This window comes from Lepisosteus platostomus, chromosome 4 (assembly GCF_059453375.1).
Source record: "Lepisosteus platostomus isolate fLepPlt1 chromosome 4, fLepPlt1.hap1, whole genome shotgun sequence".
Taxonomy (NCBI): domain Eukaryota; kingdom Metazoa; phylum Chordata; class Actinopteri; order Semionotiformes; family Lepisosteidae; genus Lepisosteus; species Lepisosteus platostomus.
The window spans coordinates 15,131,939-15,155,329 of NC_142614.1; the positions used below are offsets into that span (position 1 = coordinate 15,131,939).

General features: G+C 42.2%; 1 protein-coding gene across 3 annotated transcripts in view; it reads left to right on the forward strand.

Annotated features, from left to right (window-relative positions):
- The window catches only part of myo5b (myosin VB), a 114,464-nt gene that overhangs the window by 1,736 nt on the left and 89,337 nt on the right, over positions 1-23,391 (forward strand). For 2 of the 3 annotated variants that reach the window (XM_088628658.1, XM_088628660.1), the window contains exon 1: positions 26-301. The exons of the other annotated variant lie outside the window; for it this stretch is intronic. In XM_088628658.1, the coding sequence (XP_088484784.1) occupies positions 275-301 (27 nt within the window). In that variant the 5' untranslated portion in view covers positions 26-274. Of the gene's footprint in view, positions 1-25; positions 302-23,391 lie in introns of those variants that run through there. 3 annotated transcript variants of the gene reach the window in all.

Sequence of the window (23,391 nt, forward strand, 5' to 3'; positions counted from 1 at the left end):
CCTAGCCTGTTTTAAAGAAAAGGGATTCATCAGCACACACACACACACAAAAGATCATAACTAGAAAAAGAAAAACAATCTTTCGTTCTGGAGTTATAAACCTGTGCCTACGCGAAAATGGCGACCGCCGGACAGTCATCTCTCTAACCGGGGCAATACTTTAAAAGGGAATATATGCGGGTTTTTTTCCGTAATAACAGCTGAGGAATTGTGACCAGGCTACATGGTCCTGTTTCTTTTGGTGATCAGAAGGTAACCCATCTCCGCGGAAAAAATGTCAGTCAACGAACTCTATACAAAGGTGAGTGCACATATTGGTGGAACAAGTTTTCGTCTTGCTTCAGGAAGGAGAGATTCGGGGTTTAAGTTCGGGGAGATCTGTGAAAATGCGCACAGAACGGGCTGATATTTTCTCTGCCCCTTCGGCACAGGCTAATATTACATATGACTATTTTAGAGACCGCATGGCCGAGATCTCTCCTTTTTTATCCTTCTACTTGCGTGGCTCAGTGTTGCGATGAAAAGAATAAAGTACAAATGGAAGAAAATAGATGTTTCAGATAAGCGCCGGGTGCTTGGCTGGCAATCGATTACATTATTAACCGTGTCCTCTCTGATTTTTATTATTGTTTTTAACGACATTCTGTAACTTGCTGTGATTATATTATTCAATATTTCAGATGGGTGGTTTCAAAATGACTATTTTCAGGGGAAATAGTGAGAAATATTTAAAACGGGGAATACACATCGTACTTGGTTTTCATTAAATGTAAAAGCAAGAAAGTTTTAAGATGCGAGTCGGTCATCGATCTCCCTGGCGAAGAAGAGGACTTACATTTCTGTGGGTTTTATTTCAGCGAGGAGTATCGCGAGGGAGGCTACAGTTTTGAGACCACGGTGATCAATGGTGTCATTATGTAACGTCGCGCTTTTGTGAAATAGGTCCTGGCGTGTGGTGAAGTTGGAAAAAGAGCGGAACTTTGCTCTTCCGTTCTTCGACATTATTGTAGCCAGGTTACTGCAGGAGAGCAGGTGCAGTTCTCCGAGTTGGTTTCGTTGTGGTTTCGCTGTCACATTAGGGAGTGTGTGCAACTTCCTTATATTCTAGCGCTGACGTGTTTACGCTGCTACAACAACAATAACAACAATTTTGTGCTCTGCTTTTTCATCCTCGGACATTTATCTTCAAGCTAAGTGACATGTTTCTGTTCTGGTGTTCTGTTTGGTTGTGTACGCTTTGTATCGAGCATAGAGTGCAACTCTAAAGCAATGCCAGTGAAATCCTAATAGTCTAATGTCTCTATGATTGCAATATGTATAAAAACATAAGCCTAGGTGTTGCACCAGAGAGTAACAACTGCAGATTCGGAATATTCAGAAACTGAGACGTTTTTTTTAAATTGTTGGCAGCGCTCTTCTCTTTTTCGCTTTAAAGGCGCCACAGTAACTGTGATATGGTCCCTGCTCGCACACACGTACGGAGAATGCTGTGATAGGCAATGCGGGTATTCCGCTTGACAGACTCGTGGGCTGTTTTATGCGGAGATAGTGGAAGGCGCTCAGATGCGCTCAAGGCGATCCCTCGCGTTAGGGAGACTGTAGCGCTTTAATGGGCATGCGGAACAGCGCTTGCTTTCAATCCCGAAATATTTTTGAGCGTGTGGGGAAACTGTGGTCTGTCAGTGTGGCATGTATGGTAATTTTTATGATTTTGCACTTTTAATGGAACAGTGACCATTTCAGAACTGACAGCACTGGCTGTCGTGGGAAGTTAATTTAATGGGTACGTTAAATGTAAACTGTAAACATCACGACTGACGCTCGGTTTTCATTGCATACGTTGTTTTCTTGTTCGCCCAAAATATACTTGACAGTCTCTAAATAAAAAACGTCATCAGGCTCATTTAATTAGAATCCCGTCTTTTATCTCCAGCCTTGTCATTAGCAGAACTCAAGAGTGAATGACAGAGATAGGAAATTGGACTCTGATTTTAAAGCTTTTAAACCGTACTCTTTAGAAACAAAAGTTGTTAAAAACAGAAAAAGACGCTTATCTTGTTTCTGTAACCGGTGAGCCAATATTGTCAGCTCACAGCCGAGATACATAGTCACGGCGAGGAGGAGTGCACTTGAGTTTTCAATAAACGTAGAACACATCCTTGAATTAAATAAAGCACCTTTTGCTTAAATCCAATTCAGAAACCCCTTGGAGTGCTCAGGCTGAGACTGGTTTCTGTGGAGTTTCAGTCTAAACCTACAGTACGAGTTGTGGTGGCAGAGAGATATTGCATTGCAGCAGCCCAACTGTTTGAATGCATTATAAACCCTTAACAGCACCCAGAGGCGTCCGGCTAACTCGTCTCGAATATGCTCTTAAAATGTATTTCAGTTTTGTTCATTTGTAATCATTTAGATTCAAATGTGAAGCTTGTGTCAGAACATGTTGTGATGTTTGTTCAGTGTCCTGCTCCTAAATGCAGGACACCTAATATGATACAGGTTTTCATAGTCTGCTTGCTATTTCTAGCATACCTTGTCTTCCAAGTTACTGTATATACTGCATGTCTGCTCAGTTGTTTGTATCTGTTGCTTTATGTTATGTATTTGTATACCCAGCCACCCACCACTCTTTGTGCAAACATCTGCCTCTAGTATTTCAGGGGAAAGGTCTAAAGGCCTCCTATCATGTACAGATTTACATGTTTGTGATCAATGTTGATCAGCAAAATTCAACACAAAGCAAAGAGCATTAAGTGGTTTGTGGGTTTAAAAGTTGGCTTCACTGGTACGGACAGTTTTGAAGCATTCATTATACAAAATTTCTAACTTAATGAATCCCCACTGTGTCAGCCATCCACCCACAGACAGGGGTACTGAGTTTTGGCGTAATCTCAGTGCAGGAATGCAGTCACATGAAGGTTGCCCGAGGAAGGTGTTATCCAGAGTGCTTGAGTAGAGAATATTCCCTTGCTCTGGAAACAGCTACAAAATGACTTAACTTCTATCAAGGTGCCAAAAAGTTACTATAGTATAGGAGGCTGTATGTCTGGTAGAGAAGTAGTAGCTTTTACAAATGAGTGTCTAATTTATTTATACCTTTTGTTTTATTGTAAAGCATCTTCAGATTATGTATCATGAAAGGCAAATTACAAAATATAAAGACTATGGATATCTCAATGATATGGATTGGCTCAATGATACGTTGGATTTCTTGTAGCTGTTGAAAAGCCAGCAGTAACCTGTAAACTGGAATTGAGCTTGTTCTGCAGTCTGTAAAGGGACACAGTGGGTGTGATTGCTTTGCCGAAGAGCTGAGTGTTGGTGGAAACTCTGTGATGGTCCATGTCTATATGCCATGGAGAAGTCCAGCTCTCCCTTTCAGAATGAGGGCACAAGTGAAAACTACATTGAAGAAGAGGCACCTTTTTACCCAAATAGTTGGGGGTTGCAGTAGCTACCTAGCCATGTCACTGAAGCCTTTCTTTCAAGAAATGTCTGGACGAGGTCCTGGGACCGTACTAAATGCCAGACTGGTGAGATGGACTGAATGTCCTCCCATTTGTAACCCTTGTTATGTTCTTATGTTCTCTGCTTTTTGCTCTCGGCCTGAGCTGAGCTGGTCCGTTGCGCTGTGGAAATCTGATTTCCTTTTGTTTTGTATTTGTGTCAGAGTTTATAAATAGTCTCAGGTGACATATTATTTTACTAATCCACCACATGACTAAATCCCTGGCCTACATTCTTTAAATGACTACAATGATGACTTCTTCCAGTTCTGTGCTGATCTGTGAATGTACTGTATGTGTGAAGATGGTGGTGTGGCTGTTTTCTGTTCACACAGGGGCGTAGATCTCTAACAACAGCACAGAGAGCAGCATGTGAAGAAGAGGCTCTGTGACATTAGCTGCAAGCTGTAGGAGAGCTGCCACTTCACCCCTAGAGGAACAGGCTGTTGCATGTCCACAAATACTCACACTGAGTGTCTGAGTGCAAAGACTCTTAAGTCATGGTACACGTGTTCCTGAAGCTGGTTATGTAGATCATGAAATACCACACCGTTCTATAGAGCAGTTCAAGGGTTTGAAAGCAGAATTGTAAATGAAGAAATTCACAACTGGCCCAGAGCAAACTCTTAAATTGCACTCCATCCCTTTACAAATGCTTTTTGCTTGCTTAGAATGTGAAAAGTAGAATCTGTTTTTTTGAATGGCAGAAATAAATTGATTGGCAGGTTGGAAATTTAATCAAGTAATCTTTTTTTGGGACATTAAAATTGAATTCCATCCACTGATCTTGAAAATATATACCCATTTCTCTTAATCATCATTCATCACTCTGCTTTCAAGCTTTCAGTCTGTTCTCTGTGTTTGTGTGTCATATTGATTTAAGGAAAAGGCATACTAAGCAGAATACAAGACCCTTACGTAGAAATGCCTACTTTCTTCAATCTGGATTGTCCTAGGGTGAGATGCCTACGCCATTAAGAGAGCGGAGCTGCAGGCTCTCTTCTTCTGGCTGGGCTTTCTTTATATCTGTACTGTTATTGTATCTGTGCTCAGTGCTGGACTGCACACGACAGGCACAGGTCAAAAAGATAGCTTTGCATATTTGTAAATAATGAAATAAAAGAGATTTACAGCTTCAGAAAAGTGCCTATGTGCTGCAGGGTATGCAAACAAATGAGGAAACTAAGATGCGGTGATATTGAAGGTTTCCTTTTTTAGTGACTTTATTGCTTGGAAGAGCTCTTCTATCAGTGCAGAAAGCATTTAAAACATTGATTCAGTCCTGGATCCCCATAGTGGGGGACCAGGCTGCTTACACTGCAAGAATCCAATGGGCTGCGCTTGATTGAGGGCTGGTAAGAAATTCACGCATGCCTTTGCAGTCTCAGAGATTTGTGTCCGAGTGCAATTTACTGTAGGGTTTGTCTGCTATAAGCAATGCCGGCTGACTGCATTGTGCAGCTTCATTTTATTGAATTGAAGGCTGGGCTCAGATGTAATGGCAGATATCATCTTTATTTTATACAATACCAAACTCACTGAGCTTCAGTCATGTGAATTAGAGTACAGATGCTCACAAAAGGCTTTTATGTGAGTCGAGATGAGGGAATGGCAAACAGATAAATACAAGATAACTGGTTGCAAATACACAGGGATGAGTACCCAGTGTCCTCTTTATAGCTTGCCTTCTTTTATAGAATACCTCCCCAGTCATTATGAAGTGAACCAGTGGACAGCCCTGAGGTTAATAGGTTGACTCATACTGCTACGGGGGTTTTGAAATGATGGCACATGATGGAGTGTTTTACTGTAGTGAGAAAAGACACTAATTGGTTACACATCTGTGCAGTCCCTTTGGCCATGTACCATATCAGGAACAAATATAGAACAACTGGCCAATATGTTAAAGTGTAAATTTATATAAATAAGCGATCAGATCAGTTAAGGCATTAAGTAGTCCTGGTGATTTAGAGCTCAGTGGCCAGCGAGCCTGTCCTACAGGATTGGGTTGGTCTTCTAGGAGGTGCATGGCCTAACTTGTGAGTCATAAAAGAACAGTGAAAGGCAAGTTGTTCTTAAATTCTGGTATGTCACAGGTTTTAAGAGAGTTCTGCATCGGTTCAGGGAAATAGTCTTTCTGTGGCACTCTCTTAGGGTATAGGATTTTGAGCTAATACTGATTCGGTTCCACAGGCAAGGTGCAATATGTTGTCCTGAGCCAGTTGCAGTGAAGGACTGTGTGTTGCAGTTGTTTCAGTGGGACAGGTAATCACTCCCAGGTTCCCAGTATTTCTCAATGTTGGTCTGTCTCTTAACTGAAATGAGATTCATTCCAGTTTTGCTCCTCCCATTGTTTTTGCTCCTGCTGTGTTTTTTCCCCCAATAGACTTCATCTTCCCTTTCATCGAAAAGCCCATTTTGCACCAGATCTTCCATTTTTTCATAAAACCTGGTGAGTGTACAGTACATTTAAAACAAGAGTATAAAGAAATTCAGATCCTATTGTGAAATCCGCAGACAATTTGTTCATAGAGAAATCCATTAGGTTAATGTCTGTATCCTTGATTATTGATCTCACTGCTTTAAGGTTGTCCTGTGCAGTTTTTACTGTTACGTCTAGGTTTATAATGCTGAGCCATAAATAACGTATTTGTATGAAAAACATTAGTCACAGTGGATAAAGGCTTCAGCCAAATGAGTCACTGCATATATAAGATGTTTATCGGGCTGGTTTTTAACACAGTGAAAAATAAAACGGCGATTAATTGTAGTGATTTGTTTCACTCATTTTTTAGGCTCTTCTCAACAGAGTGAAAGAGGACAGTCAGTTATTTGAATCACATTTACTGATTGGATGCTAGATTGAATGATGCCATTTGCAGTAAAAGGTGCAGCTGCAGGAACTTGTCTTATAATTGTCATTATTTTATTAAGAATTGGAAGAGGGCATCGGCCCAAGGTGATTTTTCAAGCAGAGACCAAATAGTTTCGCAATATCTAACTGTAGCCTCTGGACTCTATTAGTCCAAAATTTGTTAAGGCTGGTTGAACGTGACATACTGTATAGCAAGTTAACTCGTTGCTTGTTCTGTGGCTACTGATTTTATTTGTTCTTGAACATTGGCCTGCAAATATCCTTCTGGATTGCTGGGTTTTTTTACTCTCGGAGAGGGCACACGTTTCCAGTTCTCTAACATCGTATTTGCTTAGCGATGACTTCTGCTTTCCCCATCCGGCATACTGGGCCACTTCTTCTTTTTCCTTGTCTGCTCTACAGCAGTGTCATAAATATCTGATAACGTTAACGCTACTGCAAATATCCTACAGGATTGCTGGCTTTTTTCCCTCTCAGAGAGGGCACACTGTATTTGAATGTGTGATGTGCATTTGAGCTTTCAACTCATCTCCCCAGTGCTCCATAGCTGTTGAATATGGATGTGCCCAGCTGTCCTTTTGGAAAGAATAATCACCGCATTGTGGCACTAGTACGGGTCTTGTGTCTTCATGTCTGGCCGAAACTTCTGTCACAGTAGACGAAACTTATAGTTTGGAGTTCACCTTCCCTGAACGAGCCCACACACCACTGCTACATCCTATACTTCTCCCACTGTGGCCTCCTGAACTCTCAGAGCCCAGCGTGGGGTTCAAAAGAAAGCCATTGATGTGTGGAAAAGAGTCACACTAGGTGAGCAGGTCATGGGAATGATGTACAATAACTAGGCTCAAGGGGACAATACCAGTCTTGTGTGAAATATAAACATGATTTATCACTGAGCAAGCTAGCACCACTTCATTTGCCTGCCATTATTTTTCACAATTCTTATCTTTTCATTAGTTCCATTTCTCTACAACTTCCATAATCCCCTTTTTATCCCACAATTCTCCAGACCCTTTTGTCATTAACCGTACTGTTCTACAAGTCTATGCCTGGCAAATCTTCTTAGAAAGCTGAAGTATCATGGAACATCATATTAACAACAGGCAAGCTTTGAATCGTTCACAACCTGGACATTGACTAACTTGCGATGATGGTTGAATAATTGAGCATGAGTTGAGTGCATTATGTAATTGGAACTAACTTGATTTTATTGAGACACATATTTAAACGTCTTTCTAATTTTATGACAACAATGACGATTTTGTCCCCTTCTATTGCAGTGTTTCAGTGCATTGCAGAGGCACAGTAAATAGTGGATGTTGCAGTAGTAGATTCTTCTTTCTGAAAACCCTTAATGGCTGAGTGGCAGATGGTGAGTGATTAGAGTCTTTGAGATGACAGCCATTGGCCTTGAAAGTTCAAGGCAACAGTTTACGTTACTCAGGGAGGAGAGGTCAGTGCTGCTATGCTTTCTGACGAGCTTGGCAGCTGGAGCCTGGTTTTTAATGGACGGACTCTGTCTCATAAATCTCACAAATGTCTGTTTCACAAATGTGACCACGTCCTTTATTGTGAGGATAATGTTTGCCCTTCCAGAATTTCACTGGGTCGTCCAAGAAAGACCATCACAAAATGTATCCCACAGCAGCAGCAGAGTCACATGCCAATGGGGTTCACTTTCTTATAAACAGGTTCTTGGTCTTATTCTTCCATCAAAGCAACAGATCTGCCATCGGCCTCAGACCAGGGAGAGCAGTGCTGAAGCTGCAGTGCGACCCTGTAACTAGACAGCGACTTCTTCGGAGGAAGATTATGCCAATTTTTGGATCAGTGGCAGTTGCTTATAGCACTTCTAAGTGGTAAGACTCTTTGACGTCAAGCCACTTCAAGAACCTTCTTCTGTCTATTCTGAGGTTTTTTTTACTGGAATGTAATGACTAGCAGCTTTTGTAAATACAAGCCTCTGTGCATTGACGGGGGTCAGCGGGTGTCATCCTGCCATTTTTAGCTGCGGAAAGGAAGAAGGCCGTAGTCACACCAGCCTGCAGTACTCGTGCAGGAAAGGAAACTACTAGGTGGTGGCAAACCGACAAGTGAAAAACAGCAACACCTTGTTGTTATCTTTACACATGATCGAGTGCAAACTGTGGTAATTGGTCTATTGTTACAAAGGAATTTTCTTTCACTAAGATAGCCCTTGTTTCAATGTACAGTATGAAAGGGATGGAGAGCGATAATGGTGAAACTATGCATTGATGTTGCTCTCTCGGCGGGAGGCGTTGTGCAACACTTTCTCTGCAGACCCCGCCTTGCTGCAGAACCTGAAAGCCAGGTCTTGTTATGCAGGCCCCCCCAAGCCGGCTGTGCTAATTGTATCCAATTACCTTGCGATGTTCTTAGAGCTGCTGCCAGCAAGCCTAAAGTGAGCGAACCTGATTTACAGTAGCCCTGGTGGCAACCACGGCCACATATTGCAACTCTCTGCGAAGAAGAAGGATTTAAAGTAAGGCTTTAAAAGCTGGGTACTAAAATTCATATTTAAAGTCAAAGTAAAAAAGTAAAGTTAAAAATGGAGGGGGTTAAGGCCATCTCCACTCATCTTCTTCAGACAGGTTTTCACAGAGGCCTGTTTGGCTGGTTCTGTACAGTTCCTGCTGTCCTCACGGTCTTCGAGGGGCAGCTCCTGAGAGCAGAGACTGCTGGGAACGGCTTGCTAAGTCAGACGTGTGTTAGGTTTCGAAACCAGTAAGGTCTGGCGTGTTCTAAGAGGAGGAGGGTTCGGTTCTGAAGGGCTGTGCTTCTCTTTACTTCACTTTAGTTTGAATCTCTGAAGCTCTCCAACACAATATAGTTTTGCTGATATTGTTCATTTTCTCATGCCCTAAAGAGACAAATATTTCTCGATCAAGGTCTCATTGCTCATGGTGTCAGAAGCTCAGTTTCGCAGTGCAAATGAATGGGACTGATTTTGTGCCCTTGTCTTGCTTGTAGGGGGCTTAGAGAAGTCAGTGTGTTGTCACATCCTTAAGAAAATAATCCTTAGTTTCTCAGAAACTAAAGCAGCACAAAAGCTGGTTTGAATGATGAATTATCTGTTTTTCCTGTTTGGTGGAAGGCCAGTTTCGCAGAGCTCTAAAGCTATCATGCATTTTAAGAATGTGGTCTTTAGTTTTCCTAATTGTACACTGCATTATAGTTCTGTTTCCACAAAAGAGCTTTGTGAGGCAGTTCATTTTGTAATCAGAAGCACTTTCTTGCAGTACCTACTTCTGTAACTTTACACTTCATGAATCCTTCAATTTCAGTAAAAGGCACTAAGGCTTCTAATCTTAATTATGTATTTTTTGTTCCATACTTGACTCCTAGTCTCTTAGCTGTATGCTTAAACATACAGTATGTCACTGTAAGGATATTGTGCATTTTCTCTCTGTTTTAAAGGAGGAAGGTTAGGTTGATGAAAAGAATTTTAAAAATAAAACTATTTTTAATATCTAGAAGGTGTCAGCTATAGAAAACAGCACGGAACTGCTTTTGTAACAGTTGCTACGAAATTGAAGAAGGGGAATTAAAGCTATCTAAATTTCTGAATCCAAAGTCCCATGGGAGTTTTTCTGGAGAAATACTCTGCAGGCTCTGCAGTGATATCATAAACACTTCTTAAGTGTTTGACTATAACGAATGAATCTGTGAATACGAATTCTTCTTAGTGTGAACTATACATTACCGACATGTATGCATGGAGGATTAGAATGACCCTACTCTGGAGTAATTGCAGTATGGGAAGATAATATACTGTATAAAATTATTGTCATCCAGAAGGGTGGAAAGTTGTCTTTGGTATCACCGTACAAAACCAGAAAAACACGTAACACAACATAACTATACATTATAAACAAATAATAGCTCTAGACATGCCACATAATCACATCTCGCTCTGCTCGTATTACATTTCTTAATGCAATACATTGAGAGTCAAAACCTGCTAAGAAATATTCTGAATGTTAAGGTTTGAAATGTGAAGTTTCTCTTAAGATATAAGGCAGCGGTGTTCTAAAGTGACACTCTAGGTGAAGGTGTTGTGTAGGTGTTGTGATGTATCATGGGAGGTCCTGTTAAAAAAACAAATCTTTCCTTTATTAAATAAGTTAACATTGGGCTCCTTGTGTCCAACTCTTTTCCCTCTCAGCCTGACAATGCAAACGCCAGATTTCTCTTGGCCTTGTACCAGAGGCTGACTGTGAAATCTAACCTTTCAGTCCCGCACTGATATACAGCAGGTGAGTTGTGACAAAATCTTATCATTGTGGTTCACCCTAGATAAGTGAAACAGTGCAGGGCAATTGGAGATTGACCGAAGCATGCGGAGCGCTTAGCGATTCAGACTGCAGCTCCGTGCCTGGACGAGTTTGCTTGGTGCAGGACCACAATATTAACATGACCGTAATGTAGTGGTGTAAGAGAAACCCTTTTAAACATATCTTCACAAGCAAATAAAAACAAGCAGAAGATAATAGTTGTTGTCCATTTGCAAAATAGAACATTCTCTAGGATGAATCAAAAAAAGGGTTGTGCTGCCCTGGCTGTCAAAGTGATTTTGGTGGTGTGTGTAGGGTTCTCTGGAGTTTTCTAAAATGATTACTAAAGTTTACATGTACATATGTAGAGATGTATGTGAAAACCTTTTAAACCTGAAACAAAGATAACAGAACAAAAGCATTTCAGACATTCCTAAATACATCTGCCGTTTGTAAGGGATTTTAAGGACATAGGCAATGATTTGATTGGCTTTTCCTCTCCATAGTCTTCTGCCGATCTGCTGCAGTGACGGTGTACTAATTTGGCTCCTGGATTTTATAAAGTCTTTACAATTGCCCATTAAATAATAAGTGCCTAGTAAATAATTGAACAATAAGTTACATGGAGCATTCTGCCTTAGTCCAAGCTCTTTAATAAACACAAAAACCCGCGCGAGCGTAGTGTGGCGCCGGGGGTTATAGGAGATTACAGATTAATCAGGCGGGCGAATGAGATGGTAATAAATAACTCGGTACCCTCGCTTAGCTTGTCCATGATCTCCCTGGGCTTATTTCGTTTGACATATATCCCCTTTATTGCACTGACCAAGGCAGCTAAGGCGTGCCGTAAAAAAAGCTATTTAATTAAGTCAATCGTGACGGTGCGAAAATAATCAAGCGGGATCGGCCCGGCAGTTCAGGCTCCTGAAGAGGTTTTTTCGTGACGCCAGGCGTTGTCGGTTTTGTCCTTCTTTACTGGATGGTAGCGATCCCCTCTCCTGAAGAGGACGAGGGGCAGCGTGTTCGTGGTAATGAAATGTAGCAGCGCATAAAACGCTCTTCTACGGCCGTGGAGATTGAGGATGATTTATAGTTGCTGTTGCAAGGCAACATTGAAAGGAAAAGCAAAGTTAATTTAACACAGAAATAAAGCGTTTTGGAAATCGTTATTGCTGACATTTTCATTCCCAGCAACTGGGTGTAACATTTGTGTTGCCGCATTTTTGCTTTAAAAAATTAAAGCAGAACCCTCTGACAATACAGTATGTGTGTGTCATTCCTAAAGCTAAGTACTGTATGTTTCCATTGGAAAATCTATTTCTTGTCTAGGAGGAAGAAAGTCTACCAGCTGCCCATTGCTTAGAAAAGATCATGAGCTTCCAGTTTGTTGTGTATTTTGTGCGATGTGTGCATTGGTATTTGTCATGATGAGGTGTGCAACTGTCCAACTGGCTACTGCAGCCCTGCTCACTTGCTTTTACTGGAACATCAAAGGAAGTTTTGAAAATAAAAGGTAGATGAATATGTTTTCTTATCATTTAGATTTATCCTTCATTCTTTTTTAAATCAATTATTTTTAGCATGAAATAACTCTGGTGGTTAACAGTGGTTAGCGTTTCCGCCTCGCAGAGCAGGGGCTCTGAGCTCAATTCCAGACCTGTGTGGAGCTTGTATGTCCCTGTGTTCTCATGGGTTTTCTTCCAAGACATAATGGCAGATTGAGTGGGATCTGGGAAACTGTCCCCAGGTGTGAGTGTGTGCAAGTCTGTGTCTGACTGTCTGTCTGCCTGTGATGGACTGGCGTCTTGTCTAGGGTGTACCCTGCCTCGCACCTGCTGTTTGCAAGGATAGCCTCCTTTTCCCCTGCAACCCTGACTTGGATAACGCGGTTAAAAGGTGGAAAGATGAAACAAATTAATCTGAGCTTCATTTACTGCACATCTGAGAGCAGGCATGTCGTTCTGTTTCCTCTGAGCTGCGTCTGTGTTTGCAGTGAGGTAATCTGAGAATTTATTAGGAAACTGTTCTTTACTGTGGTTTACCCATTACATGTTGTTAAAGCGACTTTTCCGGCAATTTAGAACTCTGAAGAACAGTTGCACAAATGGTGCACAAAATCATTTTGTGAAGCCAGATTGAGTTCTATTCATGCAGGATTAGACCATCAGTCATTCTTCTGTTAATGGCAGGCACATTTAGCTGGTGGCCCCTCTATCAATATCCACACGGCTTAACATAATTGTCCCGTGTGATTTAGAGGAAGATGAAAGATGAAAAACCACACCGAGACAGTTCCCTTGTTGTGTGTACAAAGAAAAAGCAAAAATAAGGATGTTGGATCAATCGTTGAGAAGAACACCCACATTCCAGGGATGTGATTTAGATTATGCGCTGGCGGTTTTTGTCTTGGGGTTGGCTGAAATCATGAAGTGGACATAGGTCACAGGAGAAAGTCGATAAGCAGCAGGTTGGTGATGAGGTTCATTTCATTGATGGAGCGCAGAATGCCACTTAGCATAGGGACATCTAACAGCCTCCTTTCAACCCGTCGATTGAAGCGCTGCTCCAGCACCGCTGGAGAGATACTGCAGCTGCTGGGGTTTACGTTTAGGGCATATTCTGCAGACTGAATTGCGCTGTGTGGTGCGTGTGTTAGTGTGAAGTCTTGCCATTGTGTCATCTGTCCCTCCTAACTGCTTTATCTGATTCAGGGTTGCGATGCAGCCAGAGCCTATTCCACCAAAACAGAGGTGCAGGGCAGGGAGCACCCTGGATGGGCCTCCAGTCCATCACAGGGCACAAACGGATACAGTCTTGCACACCCTTGCACCTGAGGCCAATTAACGTGTGGGAGGAAACCAAAGCACCTGGAGGAAGCCCATGCAAATTTGGGGAGAACGTACTGTACAAACCCTGCACAGATCGCAGCCCCGGTCTGGAGGTGAACCCATGGTTCCAGCGCTAGGAGGCAGCAATACTAACCAGTGCGCCACTGTGCCACACCTCTCACTATGGTTGTTCATGGTGAACTGTGATCTTGAAGGGAAAAGACTACAGAGACTACAGCATGGAGTCAGTGACAGGGAGATAAAAGCCTGCATGTGGCACAGGCTGTCCTTTTCGCGTGCAGTCTAAGCTAACAGAGTCCCCGAGGTGCACAGTAGGATACTGTGCACTGGTGCATGTGGTGGGGCTGGTAAAATATACATTAAACATCTGAGTGTATGTGAAGATATGATGTACAGAATGAAGTGCATCGGGGTACTGGCGGCTTTGTAGTATCCTCAACAACTCTTGCAGTGCTATCCTTGAGGGAATGTAGTGATTCTAAATCTAAGGCTTTTGTTGCAAGAGGAGAGTAGCAACTGTTTTTTATATATATATATTTTAAAGGATTACTTTGAAAAAACAAGTTACTTGTATTTTTTTTTGTCATCTGAGCGAAGCCAAGCGAGTGTTAAAAGTATTCGAACTCTGAGAATGTTGTCCCTCCTTTTGTAGTTCTCAAGTGTTTTTGCATTGATTTCATAAGTAAATATCAATACCTGTTCGCAGAGCCAGTTATGAGAGAGAGCCCAGTGAAAATCGTATTGATTTCTTTCAGCCGTATTGTATGAAGAGGTTATGAGGAGTGATGGTTCAATAAAATTCAAAGAAAGACATCTGGAGTTGTGGATTTCAAAATTAAAACAATGCAGCCAGCACTGTTTGCTGTCTTTAAATCAAAAGTACCATCTTGCAGTTGATAGGTGTTGTTATCCAAAAGTGATGGTTATAGCATCACTGGTATTTAATGAAAAAATACAAAGACAGTTGTGCTTCTAAACTGAAGCCTTTTACAATGCACGTGTGTTCACAGCTTGCTTTCGGCAAGTCTCCCGTCATGGGAACAGGCGATTCTGCCTTCTGTCGCGATGGCTAGCTGGAACAGTTCTGTAAATGCAGTTCCTGATTATACTGCTTGATCTCTGATGAGAAGGAGACGCTTATTTGTTCCCATTTAAAGCCAGCTCTTTAAGGTGTAGAATTTGGATAATACAGTATTAAATACCAACCTCCTGCTTTAGCTAGGCCATACATAAAAGTGCTAAATGTCATGCTTTCAAAGTAGCGCAGTTAAAATCCTCATTCCTTTAAATGGCATGATTAATATTGATCTGTACCTGGCACCTGATTTACTGAGGCTGTGTGACAGGTGCGTCCACCTGTGGAAGAAATGAAATCGGAGCCTTTCTTAGGGCACCTATTCCAAACCTTTCCAAATGTGAAACTGCGCGGCACATAATTCATCACTTGAAACTCTGAGGGGCTGTCAGGTCGTTCAGAGGCAGCTTTGCTGATCCTAATGAATCCTGTCCTCTATAGCTAAACTCTGCTGCAGGTTCCTGGCCAAGCAGAACTCAATTAATACAGGGAAATCTTTTCTCTTGCTTCAGCTGTATGTTCTAGGATGTCCTGTTTTTACTGTGCAGTGCTCAGTCATCATGGGTGGAAGGCGTGGATATAAGTTTCAATGCTGTATAAGTTCAATGTTCCCAGTCCTTTTGGACCATAAGAGGATGGCAGGGTTCACAGCAGTGGTCCTTAAAGAGGCAGTTATTAGAGACTGAAGATTTGCAAATTGCTCTGTTTATACTAGTGCATAGCTACCACAGTGATGAACACTAATGGAATTAAGTAATGCAATCACTGCCTATTAGAAATCCCTTCGGAAGTCTGCTACTCCTTCTGTTTTGTCTGTGCCAAGCTCTTTATTGTAGTAATTCCATGTGGTCTGCGCTGCAGCAAAGTAGTCTTTCAAATCTCGATGACAGATTAATTTTAGGGGCTTGTCTGAGCTCACGGTTCATAGCTGGAAAGTGCAGATTAGGTTGTTGTCTGAATGCACATCCTCTCACCACAAACCTGCTGCCGAGAAGAATAATCCTCTTGCTTGAAGGTGATCTCCTTTTTGACCATTTTGATCTATCCAGTGTATCAAAGTATTGACGCACCAGATCACAAAAACAGACTGAGGCTGGTTTAGCATTGCTCTCTCCAAACAAGAGTCATGGCATGCTTGGGTTATTTCTTCCATTACAGTACAAACACATATAAGATGCATTTCTAATGTATTCATTACAAGGCATCCTTTTGATTTTCAGTTCCTTTTTTGATTTCTTGACTGAGTAATGTCCCTTTTACAAACTTTTACCTTACCTGCACTGGCTAGTGGGACAACTCATAGGCAAGCATCCCATGGAAAAATTGTAAGGTCTAGCAAATATTCACAATTGTTCTGATGTGAATTTATTCATAAAATCCTGACTTCCATGTGTGAAAAAAAAATGGAGAGAGCATCTGTCTTCCGAAATTTCATTTTGTAAGTGCATGTGTTTCTGGGGGTGTGCTGTTAATGTCGTGTTAGCTATTTCAGATAATCTAATTCCGAGGCTGTAATTTTTTTCAGGGCTTTCCAAACTAAAGTAGCTGTGCCCACTTCACACGTCCCCGATCGCTTGCAAAAGCAGCACAGTCTTCTGTGAGCATAAGAGAGGTTACAAACGACAGGAAGCCTCTTTTTGTTGTAAATAGCTAATTGATCTCCTATCCTATCCAGCCCTTTCTTGAAAGATTTAGAATATTGGCTTCTACTGCTTGGCTAGGAAACGCATTCTACACCCCCGCAAAGCTTTAGATAAAGAAGTGCCTCCTGTTCTCAGTTTTCTCTACATTTTCATGCAGTTCCCACTTGTGTCCTCCAAAAGGGAATGTGTGACCGTAGGAGCTTCCACATCTCATCCTGAGAATGAGAACACAGCACCTCACTTCCCTGTTCTTCCCGAGATTCCGACTGAGACATTTGGTCCAGTACACTCCTGTATCTGCTGTGCTTATGCAAATCGGACATGAGAGCCCTGAGCTCATTTGCCTTGTAAAACGTGCTTCCCTGCCCTCGGCCTCCTGCCGTCAGGTGAAAGTGAAAGTTATGATTCATTCGACTCCTGTGTCCAATTCTGTCCTGATGAGGAGCAAAATCCGGCTCACAAGGCCCGCTAACAGGCTCCAAGTGAAAGGCAACAAGAATGAATAAATTCAAGCTGCACTGAACATTCACCCCAGGGACAAATAGAATTAAGCGATTCCTTGGTTTCTAACAACAATGCCAAGTCTCGAATTCTTCTGTGTACAGCTTCATGCCAGGGCTTCACAACCCAGCCGAGAGTGAGCTGTACACTCTCCATTATTTCTAGCGCTTGAGAGGCCTCTAATAAGCTCAGTTAATGATGCTGAGTTTTTACCTCAGTAAAACCAGCTGCTTGTTTTCCTTCTTTCCTTATAGCAGAGCATCTATTTCACTGTTCCCAGGATATTCCCAAACTAGCCTTCATAATCATCTCTCATTCAGTGCAATGGGTTTTGCCCTGAAGGCCGCTATCTGTCTGGTGCCCCTCAGTGTCTAGAGACATGTCAGCATCCAGTTGTGGAGAAAAGACCCTCGGAAACACAGTTCCTCTGAGACCTCGCTGACACCTGTAAAGTGAATTTGAATGATCAGAACCCATGAGGATGAGAACCAGAGCAGAAACAATTTGAGCAACATGTTGTGCTGAAGAACAAGCTGCAGTCATTATTTGATCAGAAGATGACTTACAACAAGAACAACAATACAGTACATAAAGTAAATTTAAATACATATTCTGATATTAAAAATAGAAAATACATTTAGAAAGTAAATGTTAGTAATTGCTAAGACTACATTGTTGCTGCTGTTTTTAGCATTAACAGTGTTACCAATATTAAAGTTAAGGGGCAGAATAAATCTCGTATTAAAACCTCTCCTTGGAAAGTCATTTCATGCTCTTGTTTTTATTTTCCATGTCTGTGTCTCTAAATCCTGCCAGCTGATTGAGAGCAGTGCTTGAAAATACTTAGAATTTAGAAATGGTCCCCTTTATCCTGAACGCCATCTGCCACTTCAGCTCATCTGAAACAGATGCTGAATATGAATTGTGACAAATCAGGGTTTGTACACATCAGTACACACTGAGCACACAGTGCCATCCTGACGCCTGACACTGATACTAACTGGGAAGACCGACTCTGTACATCTCCTGTAAGTGTTGCTTACTTGTCATCATGCACTCTAACAGAAATGTATAATTTCTCCAAAACAGGCAGAACCAAGATCTTTAGAATTTAGAGATTATACACACTTTTATTTATTTTTAATTTTTTTTTTACTGGGGGTGGTGGTTCTAAAACCGCTGGGACGTTCATGGGGGCTCTGGGTTAATACTGTACAGTATGTGGATAAGCAGTGGCTGCCTTGAGCCCTGCGCCTGCTGGAACAGCTTCCCGCTGAATGTAATTAAGGATAAAGCCGTTATTGGAAGAGGACAGATGGATGGAAACATATCATATTTAGAATCTCAGAGCCCGGGAATAATGTTAACGTTGCAAGAGAGCCAGCTAGGCAGCTCCCCTCTTCTTCTCCCTCGTTCTCACGTAAAGCCAGCTCGAGAAGAGAAGCTCCGTGCCCGCTTCCATCGGGATGATGTGCTGTTGTCTTTAGACTCAGCGAGGTGGTGCAGGGGGGCACCCGGAGGGCAGCATCCTCCACGAACTGCCGGAGCGGCAGCAGTAAATCAGCAGGGCATTGATTGAAGCCGACTTGACGTGACTAATGCAGCACTGCAGCTCTGCCCCTGACCCGCGTTCTGAAACGGCAGGATTGATGGGCACGCCTGTGCATTGCAGGCCCGGGATGAGAAGAGGCACTCGTTCTTTAGCTCTGCCATGCACAAGCCTCGGGCACCCCCCTGCTCCCCGGAAGGCTTTCATTCTGCAGGCCCACGATGTGCTCCGCTAGCAGCGAAACTAATGGCTTTTTAGTTCCAGCCTTTGAGACTGGAAATTAAGAAAAGTACAGGTTTGCCCGCCCTGTGAGAGGTACACAAAAGGTTTTGAATTATAATCTCTCAAAGTAAGTGATTTCCTGTTGCTTGTCTTTTCAGAAGTGGACAAGTGTCCTACTTCTCCGGTGAGAGACTAGTTGTAATTGCAGACATTTTAGTCACCTGGTCTCTTACAAAAGATCTCCAGGTCAAACCCTGCCCAACGACATTTCTTTTTACATAAGAAAGCATTCCTGCAGAAAGTGGCTACAGGGTGTGCTGATGATTTGTTCACTCCAGTGATAAAAAGAGTTAGTTTCGTCTTCCTGGAAGCTCCCAGGAGGAGCTGGGAGTGGAGCTGTGAGGTAGAAGGCCAGGCTGACCCTGTGGCTTTGGTGTCAGTGCTGCAGTAAGGTCATGGTCGCAACAGGTTGACATGAGCACGTCGCCAACACGTAAGGTCATTGGCCAAAAAAATGGGAAACACAAATCTCTCATTCCCAAACCGCTTCGGGCCCAAGAGGAGGGAGTCTTCAATTTAGAACAGAGCTACTGTTCGTTGGGAAAAAAGTGGTAATTTCAGCTGACCCACTCATTCATCTAAACCAAATCGATCTCTAAATAAAATGTGCGATCTCTCTAAAAACAATTCTTTTAACTAAAAAAAGCAGAAGATTGAAAGGCATGCTTCTCCGAGGCTTCAGCTATGTTAAGATGCAAATAAGGAAAGCTCAAGGAGTGAAGGATATGACTTCTATTGTGATGATGGCTTGTATGTATTTTGTCTCTTTTCTCCTTTCTCCTTTTTCTCGCTTGTATGTATCTTTCTCAAACCGAAGGACACTGTACATCAGGATGAAGAAAAAGACAAAAAGACAAAAAAAAGTAAAATGAAAGTAAAAGAAAAAAATAAACAAAAACCTACAAGATAGAATGTAGGCAACGTACTGTACGTCCTGGTAAAAAGATGAGTTTTGAGTTCACGTTTGAAGAAAGTCAGAGAGTCTCAGGAAGACCAAGAGAAAAGGCAGTCCCCAAAAGTCCGAGATTAAGTCCTAGGTATAGTGAGCAAAGGACCAGCTTTGACTGAAGGGAGACTGTGGGAGGGAGCGTAAACTTGGAGGAGGTCAGAGATCTACTGTATATTGGATCCAGATTATTTAAAGCCTTTAAAAGTCAGTAAGTCAAGTATTGAATACATGACTTTATAGACAACCCATGTAGAGATTTAAGTCTAGGAGAGATATGCTGCCAGAACTGGTGTGGGTTAGATGTCTAGCTGCAGATATTTGGACATACTGTATTACAATGTACAGAAAAGAGTGTTGGATAACCCATAGAACAAAGAGGTTGAATGGCTTCTTCTCGTTTGTAAACTTTTCCATGTTGTAACTAAGTCTGTTCAATTCTGTTTTTACGAGCCTTTTACCTGTAAGGGGCAGTTTTAGGGTCATCAGGGTGAAACTGTATTTAAAAGAGTTTATTTTTTTATCATTTAAATCAATAAAGTGAAAGAGGCACAACAAAAGATGTTTTGTTGAGAGGAGGCTTAGTATTTAGGATTTGAGCTCCACAGAATTTGCCTCAGGCATATGTGTGGTATGAAATGAGGTGAAGCTGTGCTTTTTGAGAGATGTTTTTGGATTTATCTTTATCTTGCTGGATGTGAATTGAAAGAAACTGGCATATACAGTGTATGCTGTAGAACCCTTTTCAGAAACTCGACTGTAGCTGCTTGAGTCTAATGGTATTAGATATTTTGTCTAATATCTGTTTGCAGGAGCTGTTACTTGGTTTTAATTTTATGTTGTATACCACACGCAAAGTTATTTTGATTTGGTGAGTACCATCTCACAGAAAACCTCCAGTTATTTGTAATAAATATATTTTCATACAGCTTTATAACTGGCAGTTACCCAACACTCTGAAATCTCTGATTTTTAAAAGTTAGAACAGGTTATTCTTGCAGTGTAGCTGGCTTTTGGTATGAATTCCCTTAAACACAGATGATGGTTTTAGCAGCCTGTGAGGTCGAGCATTGTATTTTGAGATGCCAGCTATACTTCCTGACAGCCCCTCCCTTATAGAATGTGACCCCTGTGGTGCTGTGCTGGAGAAGAGTGGGACAGCACACTCAGAGCACATCAGAGCACGTGAAACAAAAACTTTCCCTACTGAACCCTTCATTATATTTCCCAGGGATTCTACTATCCTCATTTTTAAAATGTTTTTTTATACATATTTCTTTACTTGTGTTTCATGCAATGATCTAAATGAGCCCTGACCACAGTGCTGATTTTCACATTTACTTCATGGATGCTGTATCTGTCTCTTGGGAAATGCTGCATTTGGAAAGCTTCAGTGAGAGCACCTGACCATGCACCGTGAGCTATTTTCTTGTCGGGAATATGCTGTTTTCCAGGTTATGCAGTAGTTGTGGAGTCTTTCATGTCAGTTTCCTGTCACCTGGGGCTGGCCGGGGATTGCGGTTTGGGAATGTGGTGGAGCAGGTTGGAGCTGTTGCTCAGAGACCAGACAGACCCTGCAGTTCTATCCTTTGGGTGGGCTTACAGAGAGACCGCGCTGAGAAGGGAGACGTTAGAGCTGATTTATTGGCCATTGGGCAGAAGCCTCGAACGATGAAGAAGTTGCTTAATTTTTTTGGTGTTTTGAAGGCACTTTTGCTGGACAGGAGACGTGCGTCAGGTTGGTTAAACAACTCGCTCTTCGAGAGCACCGTAGTGTTATAGCTTGACTTGAGTGTTTCCAGGATTAGAACTGGGCTGGCTGAGAGAACCTTGAAAGTCCCAGTCAGCTTGAGTCCTTCCCTCGCAGCTGTTGCCATGAGTTTTAATTGATAATTTTAGAAGCTGGAATTAATCAGATGCCACCCTGTTTTTACTAAAATAACACTAGATTACGCAATTAAGCTTCTGTTCCATGATAATCGCTTATATGGAGACATTTTCATGGCCGACTGAACAGTTCTTCATGGCCTGAAAGTGCTAATCGACGTGCCTGAAATTCTGATGTTTCCTCTCCGCCACCACGGTATTCCACCCCTCCCAATCAGACATGTCCTAATCATTGAATAGCTGATAGTTGGTGCTGCTCAGTGCTGAAGCCAGAGTGACTGGAGAGGACTGAATGCAACTACAAACACGAGAGAATAAAGACGCAAATGTGTAATAAAGGAATAGTGGTCGAAGCTAATGAAAAACGGGATATACAGGAGGTCTTGACAGAACAGTGTGCTTAAGATGTGTATGTCATGTAAAAAACTTATCTTCACTCCCACCGCCTGCAGCAGGCCACAGAGAGCTCCTGCTTTCTGTTCCAGGAGAAGTAAGGCGACAGTCCCTTAGTCGCTGTGAGGGAACCCTGGTTTGAAGCACAAAGTCAGACAGAGCCAGCGAAGACTGGCAGTTAGGCCATTTCTGAGCAATTCTCTGGATGTACACAGGGAGCGGTTAGCGGGATTCCTTCCTCTCAGAGTTTTTCTATGCGGGTCTCTAAAACTGTATTCACCTGTCATTAAGCCGCCCACTGTTCCCCTGTGTAACATCCTAATAGTGAAATGACTCAGACTGTTTTTTTTCCAACATGATGTCATCATTATCAAGTAGTTCTGTCCTTGGTATAGCACCTGATTTAAAAAAAAAAAGTAAAACAGAAACTGCCTGTGGTCGTTTCATTGTTTTGAACTATTACTCGTTAACATTTTCTTCATCACTTAAGGGGTTCATTTAGGTTATACAGCAAAAACATGTTGAGCTTGAACACTAATAATTATAACCCTTTGTGTCACGAAGTACCCCCTATTGGCTGTTTTAAATATACACCCCTGTAGTGTTGTATATACTGTACATGCCTTGTGGTCTGTGGTCAAGAAGCACAGAAGTGAAGACAGGACGAGATAGAGCTGATTCTACAGTAGCTGAATGAGTAAGATGGGCCTGATGACCACCTGTGATCTGATTTTGATTATATGATTGTATAAGATTGTATTAGAGCAGGTGGGTCCATCTCAATTCAGACTCCTGAAGTGTAATGTCTACTGTCTTAGTTGTCTTTGCTTTCAGGGCTGATTTTTAGTTTTTTAGCTGCTCTCACACTGTCAAGAGAAAAAACAATTTCCTGAAAACCAGAGATGTATAGATCAATACAGTAATTGCGGATGTAAAGAAATGGTGAACATTGTTTAAGAAGACAAACGGGCAGCGAGTTTCAGGGCCCATCTGCCAGAGATGATGTTGCAGGAAAGCCCGCTTGGCGAAATCGGTCTGAATGAATCAGCTGCGGGTTCTGTGCATTAGTGGGACTAACGAGATGAGAGGAATGTGCCTGTCACTCTTCTGCTGGTGATTGGCAGATACATCACTCTTCTGTGCTGCTCTCCACAGCATACAGGTATGAGATGCATCAAGAGTGTTGTCTAAGGATACCGGCAGCTGTATCACCTTGCAACTCACATATTTGGCTTGATTCCTCTGTTCTCCTCCCCACTGATAGCTGGTGGGTGGTGAGAGTACTGGTGCACTGTAGCTGCCATTGCATCATCCAGGTGGAGCTGCACATTTGTGGTGGTGGAGGGAAGTCTCCATTACCTGTAAAGTGCTTTGAGTGTCCAGAAAAGCGTTATATAAGTGTAAAGTGTAAAGAACTGTTATTAATTATTATTAAAGATTTAGACTTACGGACCTGAATGTACCCATGGGTTCCATGATCTCATGTAGAGAGGGGATAAGAGGAAAGAAATGGCTTGGGGTTTTAAAGGGCCCGTCTGACTGATCAGACATTGCTCTCTAAGCGGAAACTGGCCTTGACCTCTGGGC